At 42.2% G+C, this 15496-nt stretch overlaps 1 protein-coding gene across 1 annotated transcript in view; it reads left to right on the forward strand.

Annotated features, from left to right (window-relative positions):
- The window catches only part of LOC133449257 (interleukin-17 receptor D-like), a 49333-nt gene that overhangs the window by 32179 nt on the left and 1658 nt on the right, over positions 1-15496 (forward strand). Inside the window, exons 8-15 of the mRNA XM_061728389.1 lie at positions 1500-1565; positions 1692-1746; positions 6578-6688; positions 7663-7847; positions 7938-8053; positions 9115-9372; positions 11713-12276; positions 13771-14048. Of these exons, the coding sequence (XP_061584373.1) occupies positions 1500-1565; positions 1692-1746; positions 6578-6688; positions 7663-7847; positions 7938-8053; positions 9115-9372; positions 11713-12276; positions 13771-14048 (1633 nt within the window). The remainder of the gene's footprint in view (positions 1-1499; positions 1566-1691; positions 1747-6577; positions 6689-7662; positions 7848-7937; positions 8054-9114; positions 9373-11712; positions 12277-13770; positions 14049-15496) is intronic.

The raw sequence follows: 15496 nt of genomic DNA on the forward strand, positions 1-15496 counted from the left end.
CTCATTAACTTGCAAAGTTAGCCTTGAAATTGCAGTAATGTTAAAAAAAAAAAATAATCAAATTTTCAGGGGGTCCAGGCCCTCAAAAAGGTTGAGAACCGCTGATCCAGTGCGAGCCGACCTTCCTCACCTCCTCCTCCTCCTCCTCCTGCCGGGGCCACTGGGAGTGACTTTCCAGCCTTTGATTTCTCCCTCTGAGAGAAGCCGTAATCTGGCCTCGATATCTAACCACATCAGGTGTTTCTGCCCGTTAATGTCCACACAGGACGACGGGGTAAAAAGCCTTTTGTTAGTCCCGTCTGCTTCTTCCTGCATGTCTCCCAACGACTCTCTTTTCAAGTCTTTGTCACCCCGACGCCATGAGTCACACGAAAAACAAACCTGGATACGGCTGCACACCTTGGCTTGGGTTTTTCTCAAAGGCATTCGTGGTGCTGCTCTTGTTTATGTCCCGATTTCAAAGAAGCGGGTGAAAGAAAATGAAAGACAGCAGTCAGGCCTCTGCACACCTGTGCATCCGCGCCGGGAGGTTCGAGTGTGATGCATGGAGAGAAAATCCACTCTGAACATTTGTGTGTGCGTATTATTCGATTTGTGCGTGAGTAAATTGCTCGAAGTTACGGACAAAACAATAATTACTAATTCAAAAAGCCTCCTATACACAAATCATTAAATATGTATGCACGAATCTGGTATCGAGTAGTGATGTACGGATCGATACTGAAATAGATACTTCCTTTTTTTTTCTTTTTTTTTTTTAAATAGATACTTCCGATAGCAGATCTGTACGCTCTAAAATCGATTCTCAAATTAAAATAATCAATACTTTTGATACTTCATTTGTGGTAATGATATCATTAATATCATTAACAGGAATACGGTGGAAAGTAATTGAACTATTCAGATTTTGTCTAAATGACACGCTGCTGGTAGGAACTACTTTTTTCATTTTTATAATAGTTCTTATTCTTATTTATTTTAATAGTTTAATTATTTAACTTAGGACCTTTTTTTAGTAATGGAGACACCTTCCTAACACTGGTTTTTCTGTTGTTGTAAAGCTTGGCTGTATTGTGAATGATGCCGCTTCCTCATAATACTTCTGACTTTAAAATAAATAGTTGAATAAGTTACTCTGATGTCTTTTATTCTTAAGATATTTAAAATACACCAATTTTTTTAGAATTATCAGGCACATTAGGTATATTTCCACAATGTATCAGTATCGAATCGGCATCGCCGATACCAGCCTGAATTTTATTCAATATAGGATCGCAAAGGAAATCAGTGGAATCGAACATCACTAGTTTTGAGACTCTTTTCCTCCAAGAAGCCTCACAGATTTGTCCGTACATGCTGCATTTAAGTGCTGGTGGAAAGCTGGGTCATCCTAACTATCATCTGAGTTCCAGGTTCGATGGTGGACAGAGATGTTGAGCTTTAAAACCCCCAGCGTGTGTTGCAGCAGTTGTTCTCATGTGTTCATAAATGTTTTTCAGGACGGGAACCAGGCCAGGACGACGTGCGTCCTCCAGAGTGTCACACCGGGGACCTACATCATCGAGGTACATGAACGCAGCTTTAATGATGATTAAAATGTTGAGGACGGCGGCTTAAAGAGGAAAACACACAACGATGTTACATTTATGTTGCTCAGACATCTTTCTTCTGTCTGCTCTGTTTGGTATCAGCTGAGAGACGACAGCAACACGACCAGGAGGCAAACGCAGTACCACGTCAGCCAGGGTGAGACACACACACACACACACACACACACACACACACACACACACACACACACACACACACACACACACACTTGCGTATATTAACATCTCTTAAAACCAAAGACATGCTGATTGATTTTAGAAGCTCAAGAACTGACAACTATAAAAGGTGGGATAGTGGAAGGTGTTGATACGTACAAATATCTTGGTTATTGACAGTTATTGATTGGCGACAAAACAATGTTGACCCTTTTTTATGGCGCTTTTTTTAATCGGTTTTATCCGTCTGCTGTGCCAGAGGACTATTTACCTTCAGGTTGAATAAAGTTGAACTGAACTGATCCACAATAATCAGTCTAACAGCTTCATGCTGCAGCTGATGTCTGCATTTGTTTCCACGCGATCCCTTAAAGGGGACCTATTATGGCATCTAATACCTATTTTAAACAGGCCTTGAATGTCTTAAAAACAAGCTTTTGATTGTTTTTGCTAAATTAATTAGAGATTCAGTCTCTAAGTCATGTCTTTATCTTCCCATTCTCTAACCTCTTTATCTATGAGGGATTCTCAGTGGGCGGGGCTATGATAATGAGGCTCTGTGCTGATTGGCTGCCTGAATGACGTGTAGCAGGGGGGGGCACAAAGCATCGCTCTGGGCAGAAGAGCCGGCTGCGTACACTATTAAACCTTGTCCTAACTGCATGCGATGCGAGCGAGCGTCGGCGACAAAATCAATTCCATTGCTTTATTTTCTATTGGACTGTCCTAACTGGCCGCAGCGACGCGGCGCGCCGTTTTGAACTGAACATTTGTCGGACGCCCTGCTTCTTTTTTCTTCCTGTCGCTCGTGTTGAAAGCCGGTTGAAAGCGCTGTAGGAAACAGTCACGGATGAGGAACGGCTGATCCAGTTAGTTGAAATGAGAAGTTATCTCTATGATTCCTCCTCATTTCACTACAAAAACCTCAATAAAGTGGCAGCTGCTGGAGGGAGATGGACAGAGAGTAGAGATGCACCAATCGATCGGCAACCGCTCGGTATCGGCCCGATAATGCACCTATCGGTTTTGATCGGAGATCGGAAAATAATAGTTCAAAGCGGGCCGATCAGATGACAATTACAACAACAAACTGCCACAGGAAAGCTTAAGCTAGTAATCTACACTTACTCTTTGTAAGATGCGTCTAAGTCGTCTCTAAGAGTCTCTAGAGGGTAAAATATTGCACATTGCCTCAGCCTGCAATAAAACAGACAATTCATGATACTTTATCATCTCCTAATTTTGATACCTAATAATACAATGTCAGTGTTGTACATGAGACGACACTATTGACAAATTTCTGGATTTCACGCTGTGATCGGTGATCGGTATATACTGATTTTGGACATCGCTGATCGGCCCTCAAAATCCTGATCGGTGCATCTCTAACAGAGAGCGTCTGATGTCACGCAGTGCGACGCCATAGTTGGACGCTCGCATGCAGTTACACGGTTTTATAGTTGTGGGCGTGGTTTGCATTTTGGTTACGTAACGAAAGGGAGCAGAATCTGAACGGCTCGTAGATCCACATGACACTGGACGGCTCATCCGGGCGGCTGTACAGACACTGCAGAATTTGGTTGCTTTCCTCCTTCTCTGAGTTGGCAGGCTGTGGGGAGACCACTTTATATATGTTAAAGCAAGAAAAAACCTGTTTTTCATAATAGGTGGAATAACATGGTGGAAGTTGACAGAAGAAGCTGAAATGAAAGTTACTGAATAGTAGGTGGCGTTCCCGGGCCTGCTGAGTCCCGGGAACTCCAGTTGGCTCCTCTGGATCAAATGGAGGAGCAGCGGCTAAAGTCCGAGTCCCTCCCAGATGACTCAACCTCTCACATCACCTCGGAGGGAGAGTCCAACCGACCTGGCAGAAGAACCTCATCCCGCCCGCTTGGGTCCGTGATCTCATTCCTTCAGTCTCAGAGTTTCGCCTCTTGGCTCAGCTCTCGCTCTGCATCACTGATCCGCACTGATCCGCCCCGGTCCTCCCTCAACCCAAGACTCAACCCAGAGAGGGTTTTCCAGCCGTCTCCGGCTCAGATTCTGAGATGCTGGTTCTCTTTAGCTTCACACTCGTCTTTGAATCGCTCCTAGTTGAACCTCCGCTCTGTGCAACAAAATAAAAAAGGGTTTGGGCGTAAATAAATCTGAGGTCTCCCCTGAACCGGACGTAAACCTGCAACTAATCCTGACTGTTTTAGCTCCATACATCTGCACTCCTGTACAGAATGTGCTCAACTGGAGAAACCATGTGCTTAATTTAAAAATATATGTTACCAGTAGGTTGCAGCACAGAAACAGGAGTAGACCTGAAAAATTAGCAGTCAACTTTTACTTTAAACTTTTACATCCATATCTTTCAAACTGTTTCTTTTGTTAACGGTTGTTTTTTCAGAGAGGTTAAAGAGGTTTTCTTTACCTTGACATGTTTATGTTTATGTTTATTAAGGATCCCCATTAGCCGACGCACAAACGCCAGGCTAGTCTTCCTGGGGTCCTATTTAAAAAGTACAATATAAACAACAATACACAATAACATACAATTCCAGTTACAAAACATACACAGATCCAATTGCAATTAAAAGGAGAAGAAAATAAGAAAAAGAAAAGAATAAATCACAGTTCCCAAAATGAAAACATAACACTTTTAACTCTCCAATCTAAAAAATGACTTAACATGTTTTTTAAATGATTTCTTGTTTGGAATGCTCATAATATTTAAAGGAAGAGTGTTCCATGATGAAATTGCTCTATATACAACAGTGTTTTTCATTGAATTAGTTCTTGGTCTTGGTAATGTAAGTTGACGCTGAGTTGAAGCTCTGGTACTGTAATGATGAACATCTGCACTATAACTAATCTGATTTGAGAAGGCAGTGGGATGCCTGCTATGAATAATGTTTCGAATAAATAATAATAAACTGGTAGATAACTTACTCAACTCAACTCAACTTTATTTATAAAGCGCTTTAAAACAACCACAGCTGAAACAAAGTGCTGTACATGAGAGGACACACAATCAACGATAAAAGACAATAAAAACAATTAAATAAACAAATAAAATTACATAAAACCACTAAAAACAGAGCGAGGTCTCATACTGGGTTAAAAGCCAATGCGTAAAAATGGGTTTTGAGGTCAGTTTTAAAAGCAGACAGTGAGGAGGCCTGTCTGATGTGCAGAGGTAAAATGTTCCACAACTTGGGGGCAGCAACAGAGAAGGCTCGGCCCCCTCTGAGCGTTCGTTTTGACCTCGGTACCTCGAGGAGCAGCTGGTCAGCTGACCTGAGGCACCGGGCGGGGGCGTGGGGGTGAAGAAGCGCCGAGAGGTAGGGAGGAGCAAGACCATTTAAAGATTTAAAAACAAATAAAAGAATCTTAAAATGGATTCTAAAACGCACAGGCAGCCAGTGGAGGGAGGCCAGTATGGGCGTAATGTGTTCTCTCTTACGCGTTCCAGTTAGCAGACGAGCGGCAGCGTTCTGAACTAACTGGAGACGCGCAAGAGAGGACTGGCTGACTCCAAGATAAAGAGAGTTGCAGTAATCCAGCCGAGACGTGATGAAGGCGTGGATTACTGTTTCAAAGTGCTCGTGCGATAAAAAAGGCTTCACCTTAGCCAGCCGCCTAAGGTGGAAGAAACCTGACCTAACTACCGCGCTAACTTGGCTCTCTAGTTTAAAATCACTGTCAATTTTAAAACCTAAGTTAGTAACAGAAGACTTTGAATGAACTGCCAAGGGACCCAGATCGATAGAGGAGGAAGAGCAGAAGCTGCTAGGGCTAAACACAATCACCTCGGTTTTCTTTTCATTCAAATTTAAAAAGTTTAGGGCCATCCAGGCTTTGATGTCATTAAGACATGCCAGCAGGGGTTTGAGGGAGAAGGCATCACTCTTCCTAAGGGGGACATATATCTGGCAGTCATCGGCATAGCAGTGAAAGTCAATACCATGCTTCCTGAAAATAGATCCTAGAGGAAGCATGTATAAAGAAAAAAGTAGGGGTCCTAAAATTGAGCCCTGTGGAACCCCGTATAAGAGCGGAGCAGGGGAGGATTCAAAGACCCCAAGACTGACACACATAGACCTTTCTGTTAGATAAGACCTGAACCAGTCCAAGGCGCTACCATCGATACCCACTAGCTGCTGTAGACGATTCAACAGAATCTTGTGGTCTACAGTGTCGAAGGCAGCGGTCAAGTCAAGCAGAACAAGTACTGCGTAGTTGCCACTGTCATTTGCCATTAAAATGTCATTAAAACCTTTTAAAAGGGCAGTTTCCGTGCTGTGCAATGTTTTAAAACCAGACTGAAAAACCTCCATAATGCTGTGTTCTTCAAGGAAAGTCTTTAGTTGAGCAGAAACAATTTTCTCTAAGACTTTAGAGATAAAGGGCAACTTGGAGATGGGCCTAAAATTTTATGATTCACCTTCAGCCAACTGAGACAAGAATGCATTCGGTCAACACTAGATCGATAAGAACAGTTAAGAGTAAGTCTAGCTGCCTTATTTTGAGCTGTTTGTAACTTTGTAAGCTCAGACTTCGGTGCAGACGCCCAGATAACTGAACAATAATCAAGATGACATAACACCAATGTTTGTACTACCTGTCTGCGAATTTCAGCAGTTAGATAGTTAGACATAAGCTTGACATTTTCCATAAAACAGCAAACAAGTACCTGTCACAACATGACTTTTTCTGAGGAAGATTACAAGAAAATTACTTCTCTTTAGTTTTTGAATATGACGTTTATACCTGCAGTCGTGGAGAGTTGTCTCATGCAGGGTGTGTTTGTTTTTCGCCACCAGTCCACTCCCCCTGGGCGGGGCCGATCCGAGCCATGGCCATCACGGTTCCTCTGGTCATCATGTCTGCTTTCGCCACCCTCTTCACCGTCATGTGTCGCAAGAAGCAGCAAGGTGAGCCCATCCAGAGAATAAAATCCAGACAATTTTACCCTTTTCAGGTGTCAAAAAGGTGTTTTAACTCGTGAGGATTAATTAGTCCGTCTTCCAGGAAGTTGATGGTTTATTGCTGAAACCTAAACCCACTTGTGCTGGAAGGAGAGGAGCTTGTTTTGTTTTGTTTTTTCCAAATACGCTAAAACGTTATTTTACGTTTTTTAATATCGGCTTTTCACTCACAAACTTGGTTGTAAAGAATTCTTGAAAATACTTTTTTAGAAATACTTGGTGAAATTTCTGAAGCTTTCCAGGTTTTTAACCTTTTTAACATTTAAGCTGACCATTGATATTTAGGTGTAGCTGACAGTTTAGTTTTCTTATTAAAAATATATACAGGACTGTCTCAGAAAATTAGAATACTGTGATTTTCTGTAATGCAATTACAAAAACAAAAATGTCATACTTTCTGGATTCATTACAAATCAACTGAAATATTGCAAGCCTTTTATTATTTCAATATTGCTGATCATGGCTTACAGCTTAAGAAAACTCAAATATACTATCTCAAAAAATTAGAATATTCTGGGAATCTTAATCTTAAACCGTAAGCCATAATCAGCAATATTAAAATAATAAAAGGCTTGCAATATTTCAGTTGATTTGTAACGAATCCAGAATGTATGACATTTTTGTTTTTTTAATTGCATTACAGAAAATAAAGGACTTTATCACAATATTCTAATTTTCTGAGACAGTCCTATATATATTTACATTTTTTAGGTCTGAAATAAATCTAAACAAATTTGCACACTGGCTTAAAACTCACACACCTATGTGACATATTCAGTTAGGAGTGTTTAAAGAAACTACTGGATGGATTAAGGTTACCACTATTTTCTCGTGTTGAGGTCACAATATTCATTTTTGTCACTATTAGTTTTAAGTTGATGATAAAATGTTAAAAGATATTCATCTTATCCTGATTTTAGAAAACATCTACAGCCAACTGGATGAGGAGAGCAGCGAGTCGTCCAATCAGAGCGCCGCCCTGAACAGCGATCGGCCGTGGCCCCGGCCCAAAGTTTTCATCTGCTACTCCAACAGAGATTGTCCCAAACACACCGGCGTCATCCAGAGCTTCGCCTACTTCCTGCAGGACTTCTGCGGCTGTGAGGTGAGACGGTGATGTGATCCCGTATAAAAAACTTTACATAGAATCGGGAACAGAGGAAAGATTTTAAAAATATTGCGTTTCTGTGCTCAGGTTGTGTTGGACTTGTGGGAGCACCTGGAGATGTGCAAAGAAGGACAGATGTCGTGGCTCAGCCGACAGCTGGATGAAGCTAATCTCATCATCACCGTCTGCTCCAAAGGCCTACGGTACTTTTACTGAGCTGCAGTTCCGCCAGCGGCCACTAGAGGGTGCTGAAACTCCGTTATTTAAAAAAGCGCACACACAACCCCGCAGTTATTTCACGTGATAGAAGCTTTATGTTCTTTTTAATGTTTATTTGTCTGGATTTTATGCTTGATTGATTATTTAAATTGTCCAATCATTGTTTTGAAATCATCTCCTGCTCATTCTTTGGTTATTTGGCGATTTCTTTTTCCCTTTGTCCTCGAACCGTCATGTTTGTCTTCTGTTTCCTTTTTTTTCTATCTATCATTCCACCGCAGATCTTTGCTGTCTTTCTTCTTCTTAATCCCTCTTTGGTTTTCCAGTTTTGTGCTCGTACCTTCTATCAATCTGTCTTTTATCGATCTAACTGTCTTTTATCCATCTTAAATGATTAAGATTGTACACGGACGTATATAAATCAAAATCATAAATAATGTTGCTTTTACGTATAGATAAATACAGGGACTCAGGGTAAATAAATTCTTACTATTAATTTGTGCAACCTTTAACTATGGCAAGTTTTTTCTTTTCTTTCATATTTAATAACGAGGGTCCAACTGGAGTTCATGAGTTTTTTACTTCTTCCTACTTTTTCGAGCACGACACATTTGCTATTATATTTATTAATTCTCTTCTACTTTAGTTACGATTGGTACATTTAGTATTTAGTGATTATTATTGTTCTTTATGTTATTGATTTATTGTTCTGCTGTTTTATTTATTTATTTTGCTTCGAGTTCGAAATAAAAGATATCAAAAATGATTTTCCTTCTTCAAAATCTTTGAAGATTTTATGGATCCAAATTAAATCTGAATTCAACACTCTGATGTCACAAAGAGAAGGGGACAGTACATTAATCATCAATAGTTATCAGTTCTAAGATCCTAATTGAAATGTGAGTTTGAACATCACAAACATCGAGCACGTTATTCATCACTGGAAGAAAAGGCTCGGAGGAGCTCGTGCTTCTTCGTTTTTGACTCAATTACTTTTGATTTCATTTTGGTTTTGTCTCTAATCTAATCTTTGTCCGTCCTGCAGATACTACGTGGAGAGGAAGAGTCGCAGGGGGAAGACGCCGATCAGTCGCCGTGGCAACGGCGGCAGCAGCAGCAGCTCCCCCACCAGCGTGTCGAGCGGCGACCTGTTCGTCGTGGCCGTGGCCATGATCGCGGAGAAGCTGCGTCTGGCCAAGCAGAGTGAGGAGGGCGGAGACCAGGAGCTGAGCCGCCACATGGCGGTGTACTTCGACTATTCCACGGAAAACGACATCCCCACCATGCTCAGCCTGGCGCCCAGGTAGGTGTATCCATGGCGAGGCACGTTTATCTGTATAACACAATTTAACACAAGGTAATTCAAGTGCTTTACATCAACATTAAAAGCAGCAAGACACAATTAAACAGTAAATAACAAATAAAAGGAAATAAAATGATAAGAAAAGAGGTAAAATAATAAAAAGCACAAGTTATTAAAAAGTAAGGGCAGTAGAGTACAGCATGTAAGTATCCAGGCAATTTTACCTTTTTTAGGTGTGAAAAAGTGTTTTAACTCGTGAGGATTAATTCGCCCGTCTTCCAGGAAGTTGATGGTTTATTTCTGAAACCTAAATCCACTTGTGCTGGAAGGAAAGGAGCCTGTTTTGTTTTATTTTGTTTAGTTTTTTCCAAATACGTTAAAACTTTATTTGACCTTTTTAATAATTAATTTCAATTCAATTTTATTTATATAGCGTCTAATACAACAGATGTTGTCTCCAGACGCTTTCCAGAGATCCAGAACATGAACATAAACAATAATATCGGCTAACTCGGTTGTAAGGAATTCTTGAAAATACTTTTTTAGAAATACTTGGTCAGAAATCGTGAATTTTCTGGAGCTTTCCAGGTTTTTAACCTTTTTAACATTTAAGCTAACCAGTGATATTTAGGTGTAGCTGACAGTTTAGTTTTGTTATTAAAAATATGTTTATTTTTTTTAATTTCAGTTTGCAATCGCACCCAAGCAATACAAAACCTACGTGCCTTAAATTCAAGATAGAAATTGGTACCCAAACTCATTGTTTTTGATCATGTTGTGAACTGAAAATGTATTGGTCTAATGTGCTATCTGAAATCGAAAAGATATTAGGTTTAAAACTGGAGATGGACCCGTATCTCTCGTATTGGGCCTCCCAAGACAACACTTAACATCAAAACATAACAGGAGGCTGTATTGTATTCTTACTTCTGCAGCGAGGAAGAATATTTCATTGCAGTGGATCAATGAAAAAGTACCAACTGTTAAAGGCTGGTGTTTGATCTAGTGCCATCAGAGAACCTTACATATATATTGCATTCAAAAACAGACCAATTCTATAAAGTTTGGGAGCCCTACTTGAACGATGTAGAGCCCGATGTCTCTAATATCATGTTGCAGGGATTTTCTTGACTGGTCATACTGTACATCTTTACTGTAACCCAGGGTATTATTTATATGGATCGGAGCTGGTGTCGTGTTTTGTCTATTTGCTTGTTTTGATTGTTATTTCTTTGGCTCATATTACGTATCCATCCTTTACTTGTTCCATATTTGTAGTGGCTATTTGTCCTCCAGGTGAATTATTAAAAAAACTCAAAAGTATCAAACTATAATAAACTGAATCAAGTCAAACGGCCACTGAGACACCTAGGGAGTGAATTTACGCAGGAAAAAACAGAGTCCATTGTCCAGGCAAAAAATACATTTTCTTGAGGTTTATTCCATTGGCAAACAATCAAACAAACAACAATGGCTCTCTGCCGCCTCTCTAGCCCTGGTAAAAAAAAACCATCTGCCCTCCCAGGTGCCTCACCTGAGTCTGCCAACGCCTATATGTAAACTCACCCAGTGCCTTCAAAATAAAAGCATGGTTAAGTACCAAAATAAATGTAATCAATACTAAAGATACTAAATATTTTTAAAAGACGCAGCAGAAAAAAGCCGCAAAAAGGGGGGAAAAAAAAAAAAAGCCGCAGCAGGTCGATCGGGACGATCAATAATGGCACTTTTCCACTAGTACCTACTCAGCACGCCTCATCTCGCCACCACTTGCCTCATCCTCGTTTGTGAGAAGTTGGAGAAGCTGCTGTGACGTATTTGATTGTGTGATCTAAACGGAGAAGACAACAACACTAAAGATATAGAACCTGGAGGAGATGATAGATGTGCTGCTGGGTCTGTGACTTGTGTTTGATATCAAGTTAAAAAATGAGTGAGAGAAGCTTCAAGCGGAACATTTTTTTTCCTTCTTTTTTTCTTCATTTTTATTCCTTTTTTTCCTTTTTTCTCCTTTTTTCTTCCTTTTTCCTTTTTTAATCTCGATATTTCGACTTTTGTCGACTTTTTTCTCGAGATTGTACTTCAACATTAGTCTAGACATTTCGACTTTTTTCTCGACATTTCGACTTTTTTCTTGACATTATGCCTTTCGCCATTTCTCTTCATTCTAAGGCTTATACAAGACTTTTCATTTTTTGCGGCTCCAGACATATTTGTTTTTTGTGTTTTTGGTCCAATATGGCTCTTTCAACATTTTGGGTTGCCGACCCCTGTACTAGTGGAAAAGTGCCATAAGTGACCCCAGATTTGTTGAGTTTCTTTCGTTTTCCCCGTGTCCAGGTACAAGATGATGGACCAGCTGCCCCAGCTTTACGGCCGGCTGCACCTGAGCCAGGCGGGCCTGGCGGATCACGACCCGCACCCCGTCAACGTCTCCCGCAGGAACTACTTCCGGAGCAAGTCGGGCCGCTCGCTCTACGTCTCCATCTGCAACATGCACCAGTACGTCAGCCAGAACCCCGACTGGTTCGAGAAGCAGCTGGCCCCGGGCCGCGTCTCCTCTCCGTCCTCTCCGTCCCCGGGAGACCCGTCCAGAGCGCCGCTCCTCCCCGCCGTCCCGGCCCCCGGCCCGTCCCCCAAGCCCGGCTGCTCCACGCCGCGGCCGGCCGACTCCGGCCTGGTGCTGAACGAGGTGGTGGTGAGGCTGCCGTCGGCGGAGGGGGCCGATGGGGCTCCGAGGAGGAACGTGGTCCTGCTGGGGCCCGGATCCAGTCCCGGATCAAGCCCTGGACCCTGTCCCAGTCCGGATCTGTGTCCCAGTCCAGATCTCTGTCCCAGTCCGGATCTGTGTCCCAGTCCAGACCTCCCATGCTGCTCCGTGTCGATGCAGGAATCCTCTCTAAGGTGGAGAAAAGTTATACTTTTATATACTCTTTATCTATCTGTCTACCTGTCTACCTACCTATCTACCAGTGGTGGCTGCTGGTCTTTTATGGAGGGGAAGCTCATTTTCGCCTTACATCATAAATTGTGTCAGTTTATTTGTATGTGAATTCTTCCCTCCTTTCCGGCTGTGAATGCTTTGGGCCAATCCCAATACACCCCCTACTTTCTACCACTAGCCCTAAAAAACGAAGCCACAGATTTTAGGGCACTTGAAATCTTCCCAGGGCCCTGTCCCAATACTCCCACCACTGCTACTTTTCAGCACCACCCCTAAATTTTGCTTGCTACGTCACACATATCATGAAGCCGACAGCTAGAAGCTGTTTTAATTTCAGCTGTAGCGCTGTTAATATGACACTTTATTAAGTTTTAATATTTTTTCAGGCGTTAAAGTAACCGTTAAGATCCCCAACCTGGGCTCAGTTTATCCAAATAACGCCTGTTAAGAAATTTGATCCGATGTTTTTAGGGAAGAGCCGCCGGCTCGGAGCAGCAGCAGCTCACGGCCGGGTCAACCTGCGCCGTTGTCCCGGGGATAAACCTGCAGCTCTGTTGAGAATTACCGCTGGCTGAAATAAATCATTTAGGAAAATAAATGTTGGTTTAATAGATGAAATCTAACAGTTAACGCCTGTTAAGAAATTTGCTCCGAAAATTTCGGAATGAAAACTGCTTGCCGGCTCCGGAACTGATGTATGGTTCCGCGTTAAATCGACGCAGAGCCTACAGCGTAGGGGACGGCGTAGGGTACGCCGCGCGTTGCTGCGTAACCTACGCCGTAGGCTCTGCGTCGATTTAACGCGGAACCATACATCAGCCTTTATTCTGGCGAGGTTTGAAAAAGACTTCGCAACAACGGGCAAACGAGTGATTATGTACATTCACTGAGTGAATATTATGAAAGTAAAATATATATTTCTCGCTAGAAATGTAATCAAAATGCATTTTTATGCAGAAACTAACTCAAAATATTGATTTTATTCACTAAAAAATAAGAAATGTCCGCCATGTTTTTTTTTTTATTCAGTCTGCAAATGACGACGAAAAGCATTCTGGGAAATTTTTCTAGCCCTCGTCAGCTAGTGAGCATCTGAAAACCCTTGCTATGTAGGGCCAGATTCATAAGCACTACCCCTAAATAAGCACACTCCCCCTAGGTGAAAAGATGAATTGGGACACCACTACCCCTATGGGAACGCGCAAAACTAGGGGTAGGGGGGGGATTGGGACTGGGCCTTAGAGGAATTGCCACTGCTATCTACCTATCTACCCGTCTACCTATCTATCTATCTTGGTTTTTGTGTTTTATTTCTCCTTTCTTGGTTCTTGTGTATGACAGTGCTGAGTGTGTTAGATGGAAATGTCAGTTTCCTCCCAAAGGGATCAATAAATTCGTCTCAATCTGAATAATTAAAGCTGAAGTTGAATCTTTTACATCTTCATCTCTTTCAGATCCACGACTGGAACATCTGGAGTTTCTCCTGAAGAATCCGGCTCCTCCTCGTCCCTCTCGGCTCCCTCCGTCCTCCAGGACGAGTCGTGCCCCTCACCGGCCCAGGTGGAGGAGGACCCGCCCTCGGCACCAGAGCTGCCGCCCCCCCGGGACTCGGGCATCTACGACTCGTCCGTCCCGTCCTCCGAGGTCTCCATCCCTCTCATGGAGGGACTGTCACATGACCAGGCCGACTCCTCCTCCCTGGCGGACAGCGAGTCGTCGTCGTCCGGCCTGGGTAAGGCTCGCCGCCCCTCTAGATCTGCTGTTCTCACATTTAAAGGGGACCTATTATGAAAAACACGTTTTTTCTTGCTTTAACATGTATAAAGTGGTCTCCCGGATGAGCCGTCCAGTGTGATGTGGATCTACGAGCCGTTCAGATTCTGCTGATTTTCGTTACGTAACCAAAATGCAAACCACGCCCACAACTAAACACCGTGTCCTAACTGCATGCGAGCGTCCGACTATCGTAGCACTGTGTGACATCGGACGCTCTCTGTCCATCTCCCTCCAGCAGCTGCCACTTTATTGAGGTTTTTGTGAAATGAGGAGGAATCATAGAGATAACTTCTCATTTCAACTAACTGGATCAGCCGTTCCTCATCCATGACTGTTTCCTACAGCGCTTTCAACCGGCTTTCAACGTGAGCGACAGGAAGAAAATAGAAGCAGGGCGTCCGACAAATGTTCAGATCAAAACGGCGCTCCGCGTCGTGCTGCGTCGCTGTGGCCAGTTAGGACAGTCCAATAGATCAGTGGTTCCCAACCTTTTTTCCTTGATTCCCCCCCTACTTGTGTCTAAGACCAGCCAGGCCCCCCGACCCGTACGTACTGGCACCAAAAGAGTAAAGTGATTCGTTACAAACCTTTAATTGAAAAAATTAACATTAATTATGTTTTTTTGATACATTTCTCTTTGGTTTACCCTGTACTTTGTTTTTCCCACCTTCCTTTTGTGTCACCAATGTATAAAATACGCACAAATAACTGCAAGGACATAAAAATATTTCTGAAAAATGTCTCTTTTAATATGAGAGCAAAATTTTTTAACATTTTTCCTTTAACAACCTGTCGGAGTAGTAGTATGATTAAATGTTGAATAATGATATAATAATACGTTTTTAAGTTTTTATCCTGATAAATAACTTTATATTTCTTTTATAGAACTTTATATTCTATATTTCTAAGTGGGTTTATACAGACTTGGATTACTGTATTTTTTTAGGTGTGTTATTATTTTTTTAATTTATTTAACATGTGTAAATATAATTTTTACAACTGCATATCCTCAAAGCAGACAAAGTTTCGCGCCCCCCCAGGGGGGGCCCAGACCCCAGATTGGGAGACACAGCAATAGAAAATAAAGCAATGGAATTGATTTTGTCGCTGACGCTCGCTCACATCACATGCAGTTTCGGACACGGTGTAACTCCTCGGCCGGAGCTTCCGCCATTTTTTGGTAGCGGTGTATCGCATCATTCAGGCAGCCAATCAGCACAGAGCCTCATTATCATAGCCCCGCCCACTCAGAATCCTGCATAGATAATGAGGTTAGAGAATGGGAAGATAAAGACATGGTTTAGAGGCTGAATTTCTAATTTATTTAGCAAAAACAACCAAAAGCTTGTTTTTAAGACATTCAAGGCCTGTTTAAAACAGGGATTAGATGCCATAATAGGTCCC

The sequence above is a fragment of the Cololabis saira genome, chromosome 8, assembly GCF_033807715.1.
Source record: "Cololabis saira isolate AMF1-May2022 chromosome 8, fColSai1.1, whole genome shotgun sequence".
Classification (NCBI taxonomy): domain Eukaryota; kingdom Metazoa; phylum Chordata; class Actinopteri; order Beloniformes; family Belonidae; genus Cololabis; species Cololabis saira.